The sequence below is a fragment of the Macaca fascicularis genome, chromosome 3, assembly GCF_037993035.2.
Source record: "Macaca fascicularis isolate 582-1 chromosome 3, T2T-MFA8v1.1".
Taxonomy (NCBI): Eukaryota; Metazoa; Chordata; class Mammalia; order Primates; family Cercopithecidae; genus Macaca; species Macaca fascicularis.
The window spans coordinates 147,510,848-147,527,962 of NC_088377.1; the positions used below are offsets into that span (position 1 = coordinate 147,510,848).

Below are 17,115 nucleotides of genomic sequence, written 5' to 3' on the forward strand. Positions count from 1 at the left end.
CTGGCCCCCTTACTGACCTGTGAATGCCTCAGACATGACCCTACCTCAGCATTTTGCTTTTGCTGATTCCTCTGCCTCCCCTCCTATCTCCCGGCTCTTCCTCATTTCTTTAAGGCCAGGTGCAGTGGCTCATACCTGTAATCTCAGCACTTTGGGAGGCCAAGGTGGTAGTATTGCTTAAGGTCAGGAGTTCAAGACCAGCCTGGGCAACAGGGCAAAATCCTATCTCTACAAAAAATACCAGTATTAGCCAGGTGTGGTGGCAGGTACCTGTAGTTCCAGCTACTCAGGAGGCTGAGGTGGGAGATCACTTGAACCCGGGAGGTCGAGGCTGCAGTGAGCTGTGTTTGTGCCACTGCACTCCAACCTGGGTGGCAAAGCAAGACCCTACCTCAAAAAAAAAAAAAAAAAAAAAAAAAAAGAAAAGAAAAAATATCTTGACAAATGTCATGCCCTTCCCCACCACAGTGAACCTTCCATAGCCACTTTATTAAAATTGTAACCCAACTCACACTTCCTTCCCCGATATTTCTCATCATGTTTCTCACTAATATACACAGATTTTACTCAATTATTTTGCTATCCATATCTTCCCATGGAAACGGAAGTTGCATGAGAGTAAGGTTCTGTTTTGTGAGCTGCTGTATTCCCAGTGTGTAGATCAGTGTCTGGACATAGCCCTCAGTAGATTTTTTTTTTTTTTTAATGAAGCATGAGACTGACAAAAAGTGAGTGAAAGCTCAAGCTCAGATGTAAGGCATCTAGATTTGAATTTTGATTCTATCATGTCCTAGCTAGGACAACTTCATAGCTTCCCCGAGTCTCAGTGTTCTCATTTGAAAAGCACTAATTAGACTAAAAGAATAAATACAATAGCTGCTTTATATTAACAGAACTGTTATGAGGATGAAAATAGAAAATGTATGTTAAGTCCTCAGCATGGTGCCCCCAAAAGAGTGAGTTCTTTTTCTTTCTTTTTTTTTTTTTTTTTTTGAGACGGAGTCTCGCTGTCGCCCAGGTTGGAGTGCAGTGGCCGGATCTCGGCTCACTGCAAGCTCCGCCTCCCGGGTTCACGCCATTCTCCTGCCTCAGCCTCCCGAGTAGCTGGGACTACAGGCGCCCGACACCTCGCCCGGCTAGTTTTTTGTATTTTTAGTAGAGATGGGGTTTCACCGTGTTAGCCAAGATGGTCTTGATCTCCTGACCTCATGATCTGCCCACCTCGGCCTCCCAAAGTGCTGGGATTACAGGCATGAGCCACCGCGCCCGGCCAAGTACTTTTCATATTGTCCGTCATCGCTCAGACAAAAAAAATGCCCAAATGAGAGCTCTGTGGCCCCTCGGTCAGTGGTGGTACCGCCTGCTCCTCCCTCCTCCCGCATCACCGTGAAAAACTCTGAAACAGATGAAATCAATTTTTGGTTCCTCCCTTGAGCCTCTGTAGCCCTCCCCTACTTAATCTGTCTATCTCTGTTCCGCTGTAAGGTCCCTCATTTCAGCGGCTCATTTCTGCGGAGCTGCCAAGTGTCCTTCAAGGAGTAACTTAGCACAGTTGAGGAGGGATTTGCACGTTAAAGCGGATTCAGCACATGGGGAGCCTCACACCGGAGGTTCCTACTTGGGTTCACTTCCCAGCTCTCTGCCTCATCACCTCCTCCTTCCCCCAACTCAAAGATCATCACTCTGGAGCACCTCTCAACAGAGGACATGAATGAAGACTCGGTACCCGCTTGGCCAACCCTAGCACTTTATGAATTCCCCTAAATGGATCCATGCAGGACAGTTGGCCCGTGGTCTTGCTCATGGATTTTTTTTATTGCGTTCTTGGCCCCACGATGCCAACGCGCTTGATTCCCTTGGTTGTGTACAGCTGCCCTGATTTTGGAATTCCCCATTTTTGCTTTAATAAGATGTTTCTGATTCCACTTTGGACACTGGTATAGGTCTACACCTCTACATAGTAGAAGGAGCAAACCCTGGATTCATTTACCAGGTTGAGGCCTTTGATCCAGAAGACACAAGCCGAAACATTCCCCTCAGTGTAAGTGTCCTTATATGGAAGAGGTGGTGTTTGTCCGTGTTAGGTTAGACGCAGGAGCCTGCTATCCTGAGTCTTGGTGGGGTGGGTTTGGGCGTAGCAATCGGGGGAATGTGCTGTCCACTTCCAAACCAGTGTATGCGGGATAGTTGGAATGAATAAAGGGGCTCTGGGGCCACTCTAGAGTGGATTTGTGGCTCTGTGTGATCTAGGCCAATTTGTTACCTCTCTAAGCTTCAGTTTCTTCATCTGTAAACCAAGAAGAGTACCAGCACCTATCGCAGTAGAGAAGCTGTGAGTATTACATAGACAATGCATGTAAAACCACTTAGCGCAGTGCCTGGCATATCAAAACTGCTCAATATTTTAAAAATCGAAGCTGATAAAAACCAGCTCTATTTTAAAATCATAAAATGTACACCCCAAATCCAAGCATTTACATACCTTTCTCAAGATAGGAAGCCAAGCTGCTTAGAGCCAAGTTTAAAAAATGAAGAGGCCAGATGCGGCAGCTTGTGCCTGTAATCCCAAGATAGGAGGATGGGTTGAACCCAGGAGTTTGATACTAGCCTGGGCAACATAGTGAGACCTCATCTCTACAAAAAATAAAAAAATTAGCTGGGCATGGTGGTGCGTGCCTGTAATTCCAGCTACTCGGGAGGCTGAGGTGGGAGTATCACTTGAGCCTAGGAATTTGAGACTGCAGCGAGCTATGATCACACCACTACACTCCAGCCTGGGCAATAGAGCAAGACCCTGTCTCAAAAAAAAAAAAAAAAATTAAAGAGTCCACAGAATTCTAGGTTGTAGAGCAGGAGATTGGGTCCTGGGAATTGCCTCATGGTTCAATCTGAGACAGCGGATGTCTCTTCTCTCCCTTCTTAATCAGCTTTCTTAATGTAGCTACTAGAGGGGCAACTGTAACCACCAATCCTCAGGTGAAGCCTCTTAGTTGGTCCCTGGGAGTGGATGCCTCAGCTCCTGGCTCTGCCCACTAACGTGCCCTGTGTACACACTGCAGCTGAGCAGCCCAGGTTGGAGAGGAAAAAAAAAAAGGCGAATCCCACCCGACTAATCTTGGAGCAGGAAACCCTTCTGCCCACCCTGCCTTACACAGAATACTTGAAATATGACACTCGGGGAATTGGTAACACCAGGAGGCTGTTTCTACTGTTTGTTGTATGATTTGCAGCTTCAATTGGACTACTTTTTCTAACAGGAAGAAATGAGCCTCGGGAATGCTAGGACCAATATATATAGTCTACAGACTCTGAAACAAAGCTGTTATAAAATCGTTGAATACAACTTAAAATAAGGGAATAGTCTGTTTTTATTAGAAGATGATCTTGTGTAAAAAAAAAAAATCACCCATTCATTCATTAACTCATTCATTCAGAATTCATTCATGTTAATATTTGTATGAATAAATGAATATGCAAACATTTAATGGGTGTCTATGTGTTAAGAGCAATCCTAGGAGTTTGAAATGCATACTTCTTAACATCCTTCTCATACTAGTTAGGAATGTGTTTGTCTGCAAATAACAAAACTTAACCATGGGAGTGTACATGGGAACTTTTTTTCTTCTCTAATAAGTCTAGACGCAGGCAGGCAGTTCCGTACTGGTGCAGCTGCTACCATCAGGAGCCTGGGCTCTTCCTACGCTTCTGTTTTTCTAACCAGAGCATGTTTGTTGGCACTGTCCTCTTTTTCTCACCTCATGATTGCGAGACGGCTGCTGCACCTCCAGGATTTCCTTCTGAGTTCCATGCAGGAAGAAGAAAGAAGCAAGCAGGGAGGGATACAGGGTAGAGAAGGCAGGCCCAATCTGTCCCTTTTTTTGGTCAGGAAAACAAAAACTCTTGGAAGCCCTACCTAGAGGACTTCTGCTACATCTCACTGGCCAGAACTGTGCCCTATGGCCACTTTTGCTTACTGGTGACCCAGGATTCTGGATGGAGATAAGGTCAGAAGCCCAAAGTATAGCACCTCACTTACATATTTAGTTGATTTCAACATTTACAAAGAACTCTCTGTGTGCCAGGAATCCTATTAGAGACTTTGGAAACAGAGTTGAGTAGGACACATTGACCTCAGGAAGTGTAAACTGAATGGCAGAGATTTATGCGTGGGGGAGAAGGAATAGCTTTTCCTCCCTTGTCAAAAATTTTATGGCTGACACTCCTATAACAAAGGAGAGATTAACAAGAAGAGAAAAGTGTAACAAATTTATTTAACCAAAGTTTTACATGACATGGGAGGCTTCATAAATGAAGACCCAAAGACTCCCAGGGAAAACTGTATTTTTATGCTGAAGTTTGATGGAGAATGGGCAGTCATGTAGAATCGTAACTGGACTAAAAGGGGTATGACCTAAAGGTAATAAACTGAGGGAACTTAGCAAGGCCCTGTTTGTTCAGATTCTTCTTGGTCTCTGGTTGTAGGGTCTGGAATCCTCTAGAATCAGGTTCTTATGACCTACTTTTAGGGGTGGTAGGTCAGAGAATTCCTTTATGATCGTGCTTCAGGGGAGAAAGTCGGGAGAAAGTGGGCTTCTTGCTTCTGAGGTTTTTTTCAATTGCCAAGACGCCATATTTTGGGGTATCATGTTCTGATTTCTGACACATGCATACACTAATTATAATTCAGTATGACAATTACTGTAAAGTTTGTATAGGATCCAGTGGGGGCAAACTGGAAAGAATTTCAGTTGTGAAGACAAATATATATTTGTTTTTAAATCTCCACTTTAAATGTATCTCTCAAATTATGCAGACAGAATAAGGTCATGGCCCCTTTAAAAACACCTCGTCGATCAGGCAGTTACCCTTTCAGAGGAAGGAAAGCTGCCCAGGTGGGAAGCAACTGCAGCAGGTGTCGCTCCCTTCAGAAAAAAAAATGTAGTGCCATCAAAAGCGTTCTGAGAGCAGCTGCAGGGGCTTGTGGCTTCTGCAGTGAGTTGAGGAGTTGTTTGGGGAGGGGTTACTCAGAGTTGCAGCAGAAATTGTTAATGAAATATTTAACACCTGTGCTGGAACTAACAGCTGTACAGAAAGTCAACAGCCAGCCTGCAGGAGCGGTGGACATAATCTGGAAGAAAACTTTCTCAGATTAGAAAAAGGTAATAACAGTTTAGGACATAACGTATTATGGCCTTTGTACTTAGACGTTTTATTCTGGGCGCTTGGGGGTACTAAGTAGAAGCAAATGACATAGTTAACTTCGTAAAAGTAGAAGGGAGGTGGGTTAATTTGCTACTGACCAACTTGTGCTTCTCAACTTTGCCTGTAAATTGAAACCACTGGGAGAACTTCAAAGAACACAGATGTCTAAATCCCACCTAGTGAAAGTCTGATGTGATTGGACTTGGATATGGCTTGGGCATCAGGACTATAAAGCCCCCAGGGAATCTAATGCATGGCCAGGGTTGAGGACTGCTGGTTTGTGACATCAACTCCCAAAATTTCCAAGTCCCACTCCTGCAGTTTTCGAGTCTGAGTCTGCATTTCTGCATTGTCTGAGAACAATTTTGCATATTTGGCAAATATCTGAGGCAATTATTCTGGTGAAAAAGGCTGGGAACATTGGTTTGTTTATTTTGAGAGAGGGTCTCACCTCTATCACCCAGGCTAGAGTACACTGGTGCAATCACGGCTCACTGCAGCCTCAACTTTCCCGGCTCAAGTGATCCTTCCACCTCAGCCTTCCAAGTAGCTGGGACTACAGGTGCTCGCCATCATGCCCAGCTAATTTTTGTATTTTTTGTAGATAGGGTTTTGCTGTGTTGCCCAGGCTGGTCTAAAACTCTTGGGGTCAAGCCATCCACCTACCTTGGCCTCCCAAAGTGCTAGGATTACAGACATGAGCCACCATACCCAATGGAAACACTGGTTTTAAAGTGTTTTGCAGGCTTTAGAAGTGTGTTCAGGCATTAGAATATACTTAGGCTGATTTTAAAAATGCAGATTCCTGGACATTGCATGAGAATGCTGAGTTTGAATGCAAACCTCCCCGGTGATTCTGATGTATCATGTACTTCGAGAACCACTGGACTGAACGAACAGGGACAGACTTTAACAACACACCAAAGCACATGCCTGAAGTGACCTAGGCTTGGTTTGTGTCTGTCATCTTAACCTGGTGGGGTCTACGAGTCACCCTGCTGGTGGCAGCAACTAGAGAATAAATAATGGATTTTTAAAAATAGCTCTAGGATGCATTTTGAAACCTCAACCCCTTTAAAATGACAAATCTTACAACTCTTCTCCAGCTTAATAAAATGAAACTGTATCACAGTAAATGTAAAATAGGTACTAATCTGGAAGCCACTTGTATTTGCTCCCTTCTTTTTAGTGAAATTTAAAAGGCATGTGCTGGTACGTTGTTTGGACCAACACTGTTCGATATTGCACCGGCTCTGTCCAATGAAGCTATACCGTGAGCCGGAAATGAGTGCTGCATATGTAATTTTAAATGTTCTAGTAGCCACATTGAAAGTAAAACAAAATAAGTGAAATTAATTTTAATAGCTTATTTAACTCAGTATATTCAAAATATTTCAACATAGTCAACATAAAATGATTAATGAGATATTTTGCATTTTTTTCCCCCATACTCAGTGTTCAAACTTCATGTGCATTTTACACTTACAGATCATCTAAGTGCAGACCAGCGACATTTTAATGCTCATAGTCACACATACATGAGGGTAGTGGCTAATGCATTGGCCGGGCACAGGCTTAGATCTAGCATTGGTTACCCCTCCCTGGGTACCTTCTGTGCTGTGGTGGGCATGCGGGTAGAGCTTGGAGGTATGCATTAATAATGGGCTCAGAACGTGAGAAGGATGATCTGCAAGTGAATAATTATATTTACTGGCATTTCTTCTTTGGGTACTCCCCCACCTCTTCTCCACTCCCTGAAGGAGGCTCTTTGAGACCACCCTCCTCCCATCAACTCCCACACTCTCTGCTTCCCCCTCTGCTTGGAAATGGCCACCGTGACTGCAGAAGAGCCTCCTTGGAGACTCCCAGGATGTTAATCAATCTCTCAGCTGGAGGCAAAATGATCTAGTGCAGCAATTTCTCCATTAAGGGGCTTTCTCTTGGCCTTTCCATTGAGGAAGGGCTTTTGCATAAAATGCAATGTGCTTTGTCTTCACCAGGGCAGACAAAGGATTAAATTAAAAGAGCAATAACCTAGCTACTACCTGGACTTTTGGGAGGGCAGCAGGCGCCCTTGTTCTCTTTCTATTTTCATCTTGCTCATGGCTCTAGGAAGTGGCAGCCGGTTGTGAGTTTTTGTTTTCCTGTGAATAAAGTGGTCATCATATGCCAAACCTGCCCCTGTCAAGGGTCCTAGCTGGATGGGATCTTTCAGGTCTATTGAGCAGTACTTTATTTCTGGATGAGGGAGGGAACGGAGGGGCCAGGTAACTCCGTGAGAACCCAGGTCCCCTGACCCAACTCCCTTCTACTCTGTTCTGGCAAGTTCTGCCACTGGCTTCCCACCCCATTCTTTTCTGAGTGACAGCATCCCTGTCCCCACCGTACACCCCCACCTGCCCCACTCATTCAGCTGCCCTGGCGTCTGCCTGCCAACTCAGGAGTCACCACCTGAAGTCTTAGCAAAAGGCGTTCCTCATTCTACTCCAGGTTCTTGTTAAAATGCTTGTAAAAGGAAAAAGCAATGGTATTGGACAATTCCCACTCCAAATATGTGGTCACTGCTGGCTGTTTGTATGTTGAGAGAGACACTCTCAAATAGATGGGAATCATTGTTATTAAGATTAGCAAAGCCTGAATCTTGCAGCACAGAACCCAGGCCGATTATGGAAAAAGAATGACAGAGTGTGAGGGCATAGGATCTGCAGCTTTATCGGTGAAGGATTACATTAATAACAGCGTTTTGCATTTGTCATCGTGTCTCTTCTTAAAAACATTCAAGTACTTGCCTGTAACCCACTTAGCTCATCCTCAGAACAATGAACCACAAGCAGGAGCCACGTTAAGGGCTTGCAGTGGGTAGTTTTTTAACGGTAGTCTTTTTCTTCTAGGCACTCTTCCCTCCTTCCTCTTCCACGTCCCACCTCTGAGCTGAGACAAGGGTGGAATAGGGGAAAACAAAGAGAGGAATTGAGGCTTTTACAAAATATTCAGCTTCCATTGAAAAATATAGGAATGTGGCAACATATTTGTAACTTGCCACAGTCCTGAGTGCTCTGGCCCTCTGGAGTGGGTTTGGGGCCATGTACTCAGTGGCTTGTGGAGCCATTGACACTCCCTGGATGTGGGCAGAATAAGGGTCTTTCCCTCTGGAAACTCGGCCCGCGGTAGCCTGGTAGTTGACTCCTCTATTCTATAAAAGACAAGAGGCTGAATTCTTGTTTGTTTCTACTGCAGGCCTGAAAGCAACTGATAGCTGCAAAGTGGCACAGGTTGAATCATTGGCCTGTGACTCCGACTGCAGTGGGGAAGTGAGCCTGGAGGTGGCATTCCCCTGTTACCCCAGGGAGCCTGACATTTCTGGAAACTGGGCCAGCTCCCTCCCACCTTCCTTTCTCCCTACACCAAGGCACGATCAAGGGTGAATGGGACAGGAAGGATGGGCTTCTTGTCTTCCAAACTAAAGCTTTTGTGTCTGAGAGCAAACCTAGCTGCAAAGGGGCTGCAAATAGAGAAACCTGGGGTGGTGGTAAAGAAATATTCCCAGCAGGAAAACCAGAGAGCTTGTCTGACAAGCATTTGTTAACTGAATTGATCTGATTACTCAGGACTTTTCTTAGCCAGGACTGGGGGCAGCGAGGGGCTGCAGTTGCTTTTCATTCCATTTAATTTCTGTTTTCCAAGAATGAATATCAAGGGAGCAGCTTTGATTAAACAAGCCTTTAAAAAGGGGGAGAAAATGCCAGGTTTTACAGAGAGCCTTGCTGAGTTGCTGGCAAATGGCCACATGACACAATATTTTTAGCCTTTGGATATTATCTCCTTTCTAAGTACAAAACTGCTATTCCCATTAACACAGCTCTTAGGTTCAGAGAAAAAAGAAATTAGCCTGGTGTTAAAAAGAAAAAAAATATCAAGATTCCAGGAAATCACCCTCTTAATCGAAATTAAAAAGAAAATTCTCGTGTGCCTAGTTCTACAGTTCTCCACATCCTTTTTATCTGCTGCTGTTTTTCTTTTTTCCTTTTTTTCCTTTCTGCATGAGTTGTTGAGACTGTGGGCCCAACTGGAGAAGATTTTATAGCCAAGTCTAGCGTTATCACATTCAAATAGATTTTTAAAAAATGTTTTGCAGGACGGTTTTTTGTTGTTGCTTTTTTAAGATTCTCTAAGGTGGGAATGTTGATCTTACTTAGATGGGAAATGAACAAGAAGAAAACCCCAATATTTAACATCGAACAAATATTTATTGAGCATCTATTATATGCTAGTCACTGAGGATATAGGAGTGAATAAAATGAAGCCCTTTCCCTCATGGATCCCTTCTAAGGGGACAGCAGTAGTTAACATTTATTGAGAGCTTGCTATGCGCCAGGCGTTGTTCTAGCACTTTATATGATAACCCATGAGGCATGCCCTGGTATTATTACTCTTTGTAGGCACTCACATGGCTAGAAAGTGATGAACCAGGATTCACATCCAGATATTCTGGCTCCAGAGTTACCAAACTTAATTTACTACCCTAATTTGTGACTCTTGTATTACAGATGAGTCTAAAAGTCCTTCTGAGTTCCCATCATATCCTGTATGTATCCCCTTTGGAGCACCTCCCCAAACCTTTGTTCCCTCAGTTGACCATAAGATTTTGGAGTGTAGGGCCTATCTGTCTTCTCTGTATCCCAAGACCTTATCATGCTTGGGACCAACCAGAATTGGAGACCCAGCTCCTGGAGCATTTCAAAACACATGTGGAAGGACACTCTGATTCAGATACATGTAGTAAATCTCCTCCCCAACCCACGAGTCTCTAAAACCCAGTTGTTCTATCATATGTAGCTTCAGGCTCTGCTTTATGGATATGCGAGGCTTCTCTGTAGGGAAGCCTCTGCTCAAAGACACAGGACGGCTCTGTGTGTGGGCAGCTGCAGGCCTAGGCAATTGCTGCCAGGCCATGAGCTGGCATATTAATGGGGAGCTTGGGATTTAAACCCCACATCTGGGAGTACTGCCAAGGTACTTGCACAATTTGTGGGGCTGGAAGAAGGGTGCTCTGTGGCATCACCCAAATATTTCCCCTTAAAAATGAGCAGAAAACACCTAAATGATCAGCAAGAATGATTTAGTAAAATAAACCCCTGTAGTAGGATGCTGTGCCATCGTTAACTAACCAGCCTGTAAAATAAGACTTAAGAATAGGGGTAAATGCTCAAGATATAAATGCAAGGAACAGATTTTATAATTTTGATGATAACATCATCCAACTATTTATGGAGGATATATGTTTGCATAGGAAAGAACAGAAGGCTAATCACCAAAATGAGATTTAATAGGTGGCATATTTCATTTCTTTTTTATACTTTTCTGTCTGCCTTGGTTTTGCATAAAATATGTTCATTACAACTAGAAAAACATTATTAAATAATAAACAAAAGGAAACATTTAAAAATGGCTTGAAAACCTTATATTGACCTCAAAGGAGGCCTTTCATCTATCTTCTGTGCACACTCGCTTCTTGTACTGGAAGCTCAGCAGCACTCATAACACAGCAAATCGCTGGGTTGGAAACCTTGGCAGGTGTTTCCTTTGATTCTAGACTTCAGGGGCTGTGGCTGTGGTTGCAAAACCTCCACTGATGATCTGATCCAGAGATCTAAGGCCTTGAGGATAGAACATCCCTCATCCTAGCAGGAAATAATGAAACCTTCTAACCTTAAAGCCCTTTGGAAGAAATGAATATAAACATGTAAGTCTCTAGCGTTGCTGCGATCTGTCATATTTTACGGCATGCATTCTCATTTAATCCTCAATAACATGAAGGAGCAATTGGGTGTATCCGCCCTAAGTTATAGGCAAGAAAGGCACTTGTCCCAGACCTTGTGGTGAGGACCAAAGCTTAAGCCAGATGCAGTGGCTCATGCCTGTAATCCCAGCACTCAGGGAGGCAGAGGCAGGTGGATCACTTGGGCTCAGGAGTTCAAGCCCAGCCTGGGCAACATGGTGAAACCCTGTCTCTACAAAAAATACAAAAAAAATTAGCCAGGTGTGGTGGCACACACCTGTAGTCCCAGCTACTCGTGAGGATGAGATGGGAGTATCGCTTGAGCCTGGGAGGCGGAGGCTGCAGTAAGCCATGATAGCGCCACTGCACTGCAGGCTGGGTGACAGAGCCAGACTCTGTCTCACAAAAAAAAAAAAAAAAAAAAAAAAAAAAAAAAAAAAAGAACTTGGACCGTGAACTCAACTCTTCTGATCCAGGCTCTTCCCCTGTTTTCTTGACTCCAGTGTGGGAGAAACAGAGCAATCTTGATGAGCTGCCATGGGTGGCACAGGCACAGTCCTCCTATGGGCTGGCCCTCAGTGGGCTGTACACATAAACCCGTCTTTTCCTATCAGATCAAGGAGTTCCGGGCAGGGTGTCATCAAGAGAGCTGGGCTGGGAGCCAAAGACTACAAAGACTCTCAACTACCCAGAGATGTAGGAAGGACTTTCCCAATGGCCACATGCCAGGAATTAGATATAAAAACAGCTCTTCTGTATCCCTAAACCAGCTTCCGAGCTATACTGTAAGCCCTGCTACGTTTCATTCTCAGTTCACCTTTGTCCCTTGTTCCTTTAGTCATTTCAATAAGTGATGCTCGTGCATTTTACACCCTGCTATATTGTAAGTTGTTTTTAAGGGTAGTGACAGATCTTACTCACTTTGGTATAGTCCTATTACCTAGTGGGTAGTAGGTGTATTTAAACAGTGTTGGTTAAAGCGAAGGCATAGAATCAAAATCAGAAGTTGTCCAGTAGAAGTGAGAACACAGTGATAGGGATAAGAAGACTGGACTCAGAAGCAGAGCCTGCCTGGACAGGGGCCTTTTATATACTTTCTGTAGTTAGAACAGGATCCACTCACCAGGTTTTCAGGGTGTGGTCAACCAGGGCTCAGACCAACAGAGCCAGAAGTTTCTGGATTCAAGAGTGATTAAATTGGATAACTGCTCATTTGAACTGCATCCTGATGCATTGAGAATGTTCCAAGGGCTGAGAATATAAAACAGGAAATGAGCACACACATCTTCTGGGGAAGGGTGGGTAGGTGGGCTGATCTCACCAAATTTTTCCCTTCATTTTTTAGTATTTCCTGATTTCTCCCTCAAAGAGCTTCAGAATGTCTGCTAATGGCACCCTCTTCTCCACAACAGAACTGGACTTTGAAGCAGGACACAGCAGGTAGCCTTGCTACTGACCTTGCTTGAAGTACTGTTGATCTGAGGGTCAAGGAAAACATAAGGAATAGGTCACAGTGCAACCTGAGGGTAGCTGGGTGGGGGCCCTTGAGCAGTCTACAGCCTCATTGTAAGCTCAGATGGTAGTGAACCCCAGAGACGGATGGGCAATTGTCTGGGAGGTCTCTTTTGATCTCCAGAGAACAAGAATGACAGTATGGGAAAGGGTGCCCAAGTACAGGAGTGTCATGAGCAGTGCAAGGTCAGACATAACCAGGTTCATGCACATTTGTGTCTTTCCATAAGGTCAGGTTTTTACTGATGCTATTTCTTTTTTTTTTTTTTGAGACAGAGTCTGGCTCTGTCACCCGGGCTGGACTGCAGTGGCGCAATCTCTGCTCACCGCAAGCTCCCGCCTTCTGGGTTCATACCATTCTCCTACCGCAGCCTCCTGAGTAACTGGTACTACAGGTGCCCGCCACGACACCCAGCTAATTTTTTGTATTTTTAGTAGATACTGGGTTTCACCTTGTTAGCCAGGATGGTCTCGATCTCCTAACCTCGTGATCCACCCGCCTCGGCCTCCCAAAGTGCTGGGATTACAGGCATGAGCCACTGCGCCCGGCCATTACTGATGCTACTTCAATCCTAAAAGCCATGAGCTACATGGAATTCCCAAGGAGGCAACTCTGCTTAGACTTCTTGCTAACTCAGTAGTCAGAGCACACAGACTCAAGCCACTCCACAGGTCAGTCAATATTGTAAACTATACATAGTATACTTCATCAGCACATAAATGTTATAAATTAAACATTCTACAGCAAACAAAGTAACATTTAACATCATGAGAAAAGGGAATAGAAAAAAGAGGTTAATAAATCAGACCAAGGACAGTGATGTCTAAGGTCTGACTCTCCAAGGACAAGGAGAGTATCTTGGCCACATCCAGATGGTCATCAATGTCTTGCAAGGACGAGTCTTTGATTTGGGCAGATGCTGGGTGCTGATTACAAGTGACAGCAAGACAGGGTCTGTCAAGATGGCCGTGTCAAGCCGGTGAAGTCCTGCTCGTTTTATGGCCCTTGAGTCCTCTGGTGAAGACTGATAGTAAAGGATTATGCCCTTATCTGATTGAGTGTTGTCTCTATTGATTAGGTGAACAGCTGGACCCTGCTGGCTTGATGCCTTTTGAAATGTAAGATGGCATTTTTTTTCTAAGATGGAGTCACTAATGTCAAGGGTGATCTATACAAGACTTCTCCAACCCCGTCTTGTTTGGGAGAGGCAGCCATCCAAGCAAAGGGGCTGATGAGGGGAAAGCAATAAAGTAGGGTGAGCAGGCCTTGGGGAAAGTCCAGGCTTTGTGGATGAAAACATGTTGGCCTTGGGGTGAAGGAGGTGAGGCTCCTGGCTCTGCGCCAGGTGTGGGAACAAGAGCTAGCCATGTGAGCCGTGGGAGCCTCGCTTCCTCCCGTGGGAGTGATATGCACGTTCCAGGGGTCTTGTGAGAAACACCGGGATAGAGCGTGCAGCATGGCGCTTGAGCAGACGCTGACCTGGTGGGACAATGGTGGTGAATAGCCCCTGCAGAATGAGAAGCAGCCAGTGGGTTCGGAGACGGGGGGAGAAAGATCGCCCTGCAGGCCTTGAGACTGTGGGGGCATTACGGAGAGGGTCACCACCAAAAGGACAGGCTCTGCTCTCACTCCTCCTACTCCATAGTTTTCCCCATCCTGTTTTGAAATAGTGCCAGCAAAGCTTGATTCTCTTACGTGGAATGTTTCCCTGGCAGTTTCCATCTCATCGTGGAGGTGAGGGACAGTAGAGGCCTCAAAGCCTCCAGAGCGCTCCAGGTGAAGCCCCTCACTTTACCAGGTAGGCCTGAGGGCATGCAGGACTCCCTGGGCCGCAGGCACTTCCTTCTTAGGTGGCCTCATCTCCTCTGGCACATTTAATACAAGGCAAAAGGATGCCCTTTGCTGTGGCCTGCAGGAGAAATGAGAGGCATGAGCTCTTCAGAGTCTTTATCCTGGCCTCTGGACTCTCTGGACTGCTGTTTTCCACCTTTGCTGCCTCTGCCTCCTGTACCCTGACATTGACATGCACCATGGGATTTTGGATATGGTGTGGAGGAGGGGCGGACACATGCCCCGGGGTGTGGCCTGCCGCTGTGCACATGCAGAGGGTGCTTTTAAAGTAAAGTGCCGCACGTTAGTAACAGCAGAGTCCCAGAGCATGCACCATCACTCACGACTCCCTAATGCCCGCTCCTAGCATGTCATCCTCGCACTGAGGAGAGGGCTATTTTCAGGGTGCCTGCCCTTTACTGGCTGCTCTAAAGTTTCTTCCTGCCATCATGGATCCAAAAAAGTCATCCGGCTGTGTCTGGCAGCTCCTCTGTCCAGCAGAGGTGGGAAGGGTAAATGCATTGGGTGGAGGGTAGTTTGTGAAAATGTGCCTGGCACTATCCCAGACACAAAAGAAGATCTGAGCCTATCGTAGATGGGGATTTAGGAGGAGATGATGGGATTCTGAGCTAGTAGATGGCACTGCAAACAGCCTGACATACTGCTTACAGAGCCTCTGCCTGCCCCAGTCCCTGAGATGGCATAGGAGCCAGCCACAAGGAAAGTGGCAAAATCACCTTTAACAGCATGAATGGCTATGAATAGATTCAGCACAGGATACTCCACCAATAAAAGACCATTAGGCCTCAGAGGTGGGTAGAGGGCTTGCAAAAGTATTCCAAGATTGGGAGGTATTAAGGCAACCTCACTCCCAGACTAACCTGGTGCCACTTGGCAAACACACCACAGTTGCACAACTTCTGGATGTTAACACAGTCTACAGTCCAGTGGCAGGTGTCAAAGAATGCATCTGCTCCACTCCCACAGCCTGAGGATGGAGCCCTGATACGTTCCTCTTTCAAACCTTGACCCTCAATTTATCTGCTGTTATTAAATTGTTATGTAATGCTTTCCATCAGCACCTGATGCTGGATTAGTTTCAGAAGGAGAGCTCAGTGCCTTTGGGCTGACAGGTGGCTCCTGGAGCAAAGTCCAGGCAGCCTGTTAACAGTTATGATATCCCAACCCAGACTCAGGCTCAGGTATGGGCCCACACAGCTCTGCATTCTTCAAGAACCCCCAGAGGAAGGTGATGGCTACAGGGCTGGAGCAGATGCATTCTTTGACACCTTCCCCACAAGTCCCATCTGGGAGGAGGGGAGGAAGGTTAATGGGGTTGTAAAGCGAAAAATAGTAAGTCCTCCCCAGGGGCAGAGCTTATAAACCATCTGGTTTGGACCACATCTTCCAAAATACAGAAACTGACTTTAGCTGAGAGAGAACATGACCCTTGCTGGCTTAGGATGCACCCCGAGGTCAGCCTGGAGCTCTCTGGTTCTCATTTTAGGTTTGAAAGAGGAACATATTGGGCTCCATCCCCAGGCAGACAGCATGATCTGTGTAACAGTCTTCTGTTTGTTTGTTTGCTTTTTAAGTTAGTCGACTTTATTCAAACAGCATTCCTTGGTTGAAGGTGAGGATGGGTCTGCTAGAGCCTCACTCCAAAAGGAGTGGGGGCAGTCAATGAGAGTCAACCTCATCCCTCAGCCATCGCCATTTGAAAGGATTTGCTCGGTTTCAAACTACATGCTGACTTCGGGGGCTTTCATGGTTCCCTTGAGCTTCTGAGCCTCCTTTTCCCATAAATCAGTGCTAGCACTAATGATAACTTCTTTAATTCAGGATTAACAAAATTAAATCCTCAAGCAGACTCAAGTGTACTGAGTTTGACGGTGAAATACAAATGTAAAACGTACAGACAGCCTGTCTATCTTTACTATTTGTTAAACTCATGTAGTTAACACAACCAAACAAGTCCTATGTGTGTTCTTGAGAATGTCTCCCCATTTTACCCCTGGTTGGTGACAAATATCAGAAAGCTTTATAGACTCAGGATGCATGATCCAGGAGTCTGCCATTATTGAAGTTGAGCATCTTATTATAAAAGCACCTGACAGACCGGGTGCAGTGGCTCACACCTGTAATCCTAGCACTTTAGGAGGCTGAGGCGGGTGGATCACCTGAGGTCAGGAGTTCGAGACCAGCCTGACCAACATGGTGAAACCCTGTCTTTGCTAAAAATACAAAATTAGTCAGGTGTGGTGGCAGGTGCCTGTAATCCCAGCTACTCAGGAGGCTGAGACAGGAGAATCGCTTGAACCCGAGAGGCAGAGGTTGCGGTGAGCCGAGATCATGCCACTGCACTCTAACCTGGGTAACAAGAGCAGAACTCCATCTCAAAAAAAGAAAAAAAAAAAAAAAAAAAAAGCACCTGACATATTTACTGTTTTCCTGTGCACGGAGCTTGCTGTGTGTGCAGAGCACTTTATTTTAGAGTTGGGTAGGTAGGTCTTTCTCCCCTCCTGCCCATTTCTTTTGTATTTCCTCAGTCCTTTTCCACCTGGTGCTTGGCAGTGTCATGCACACCTTGGGCACTTACTGAATACTCATTCATAGTGGTGAAGCCATCCATGGCTTCCCAGCATTCACACCCTTCCCCATAAGTGTGGCTGCTGGCCCAAGCTCTGGGGGTCATGTGTTACAGGGAAGAAGGGTGTGGGAATACAAGTGGTAGCAGAGCTTTACTCTGTCAGGGTGGCTGCATGGCACCTGGCTTCACTGTGCTTTGAAT

The 17,115-nt window shown here is 45.5% G+C and overlaps 1 protein-coding gene across 1 annotated transcript in view; it reads left to right on the plus strand.

Moving 5' to 3' along the window:
* Nucleotides 1–17,115, plus strand: part of CDHR3 (cadherin related family member 3) — a 67,689-nt gene that overhangs the window by 17,950 nt on the left and 32,624 nt on the right. Inside the window, 4 exon segments of the mRNA XM_065541209.2 lie at nt 1,942–2,041; nt 12,327–12,421; nt 14,210–14,292; nt 16,442–16,464. Of these exon segments, the coding sequence (XP_065397281.1) occupies nt 1,942–2,041; nt 12,327–12,421; nt 14,210–14,292; nt 16,442–16,464 (301 nt within the window).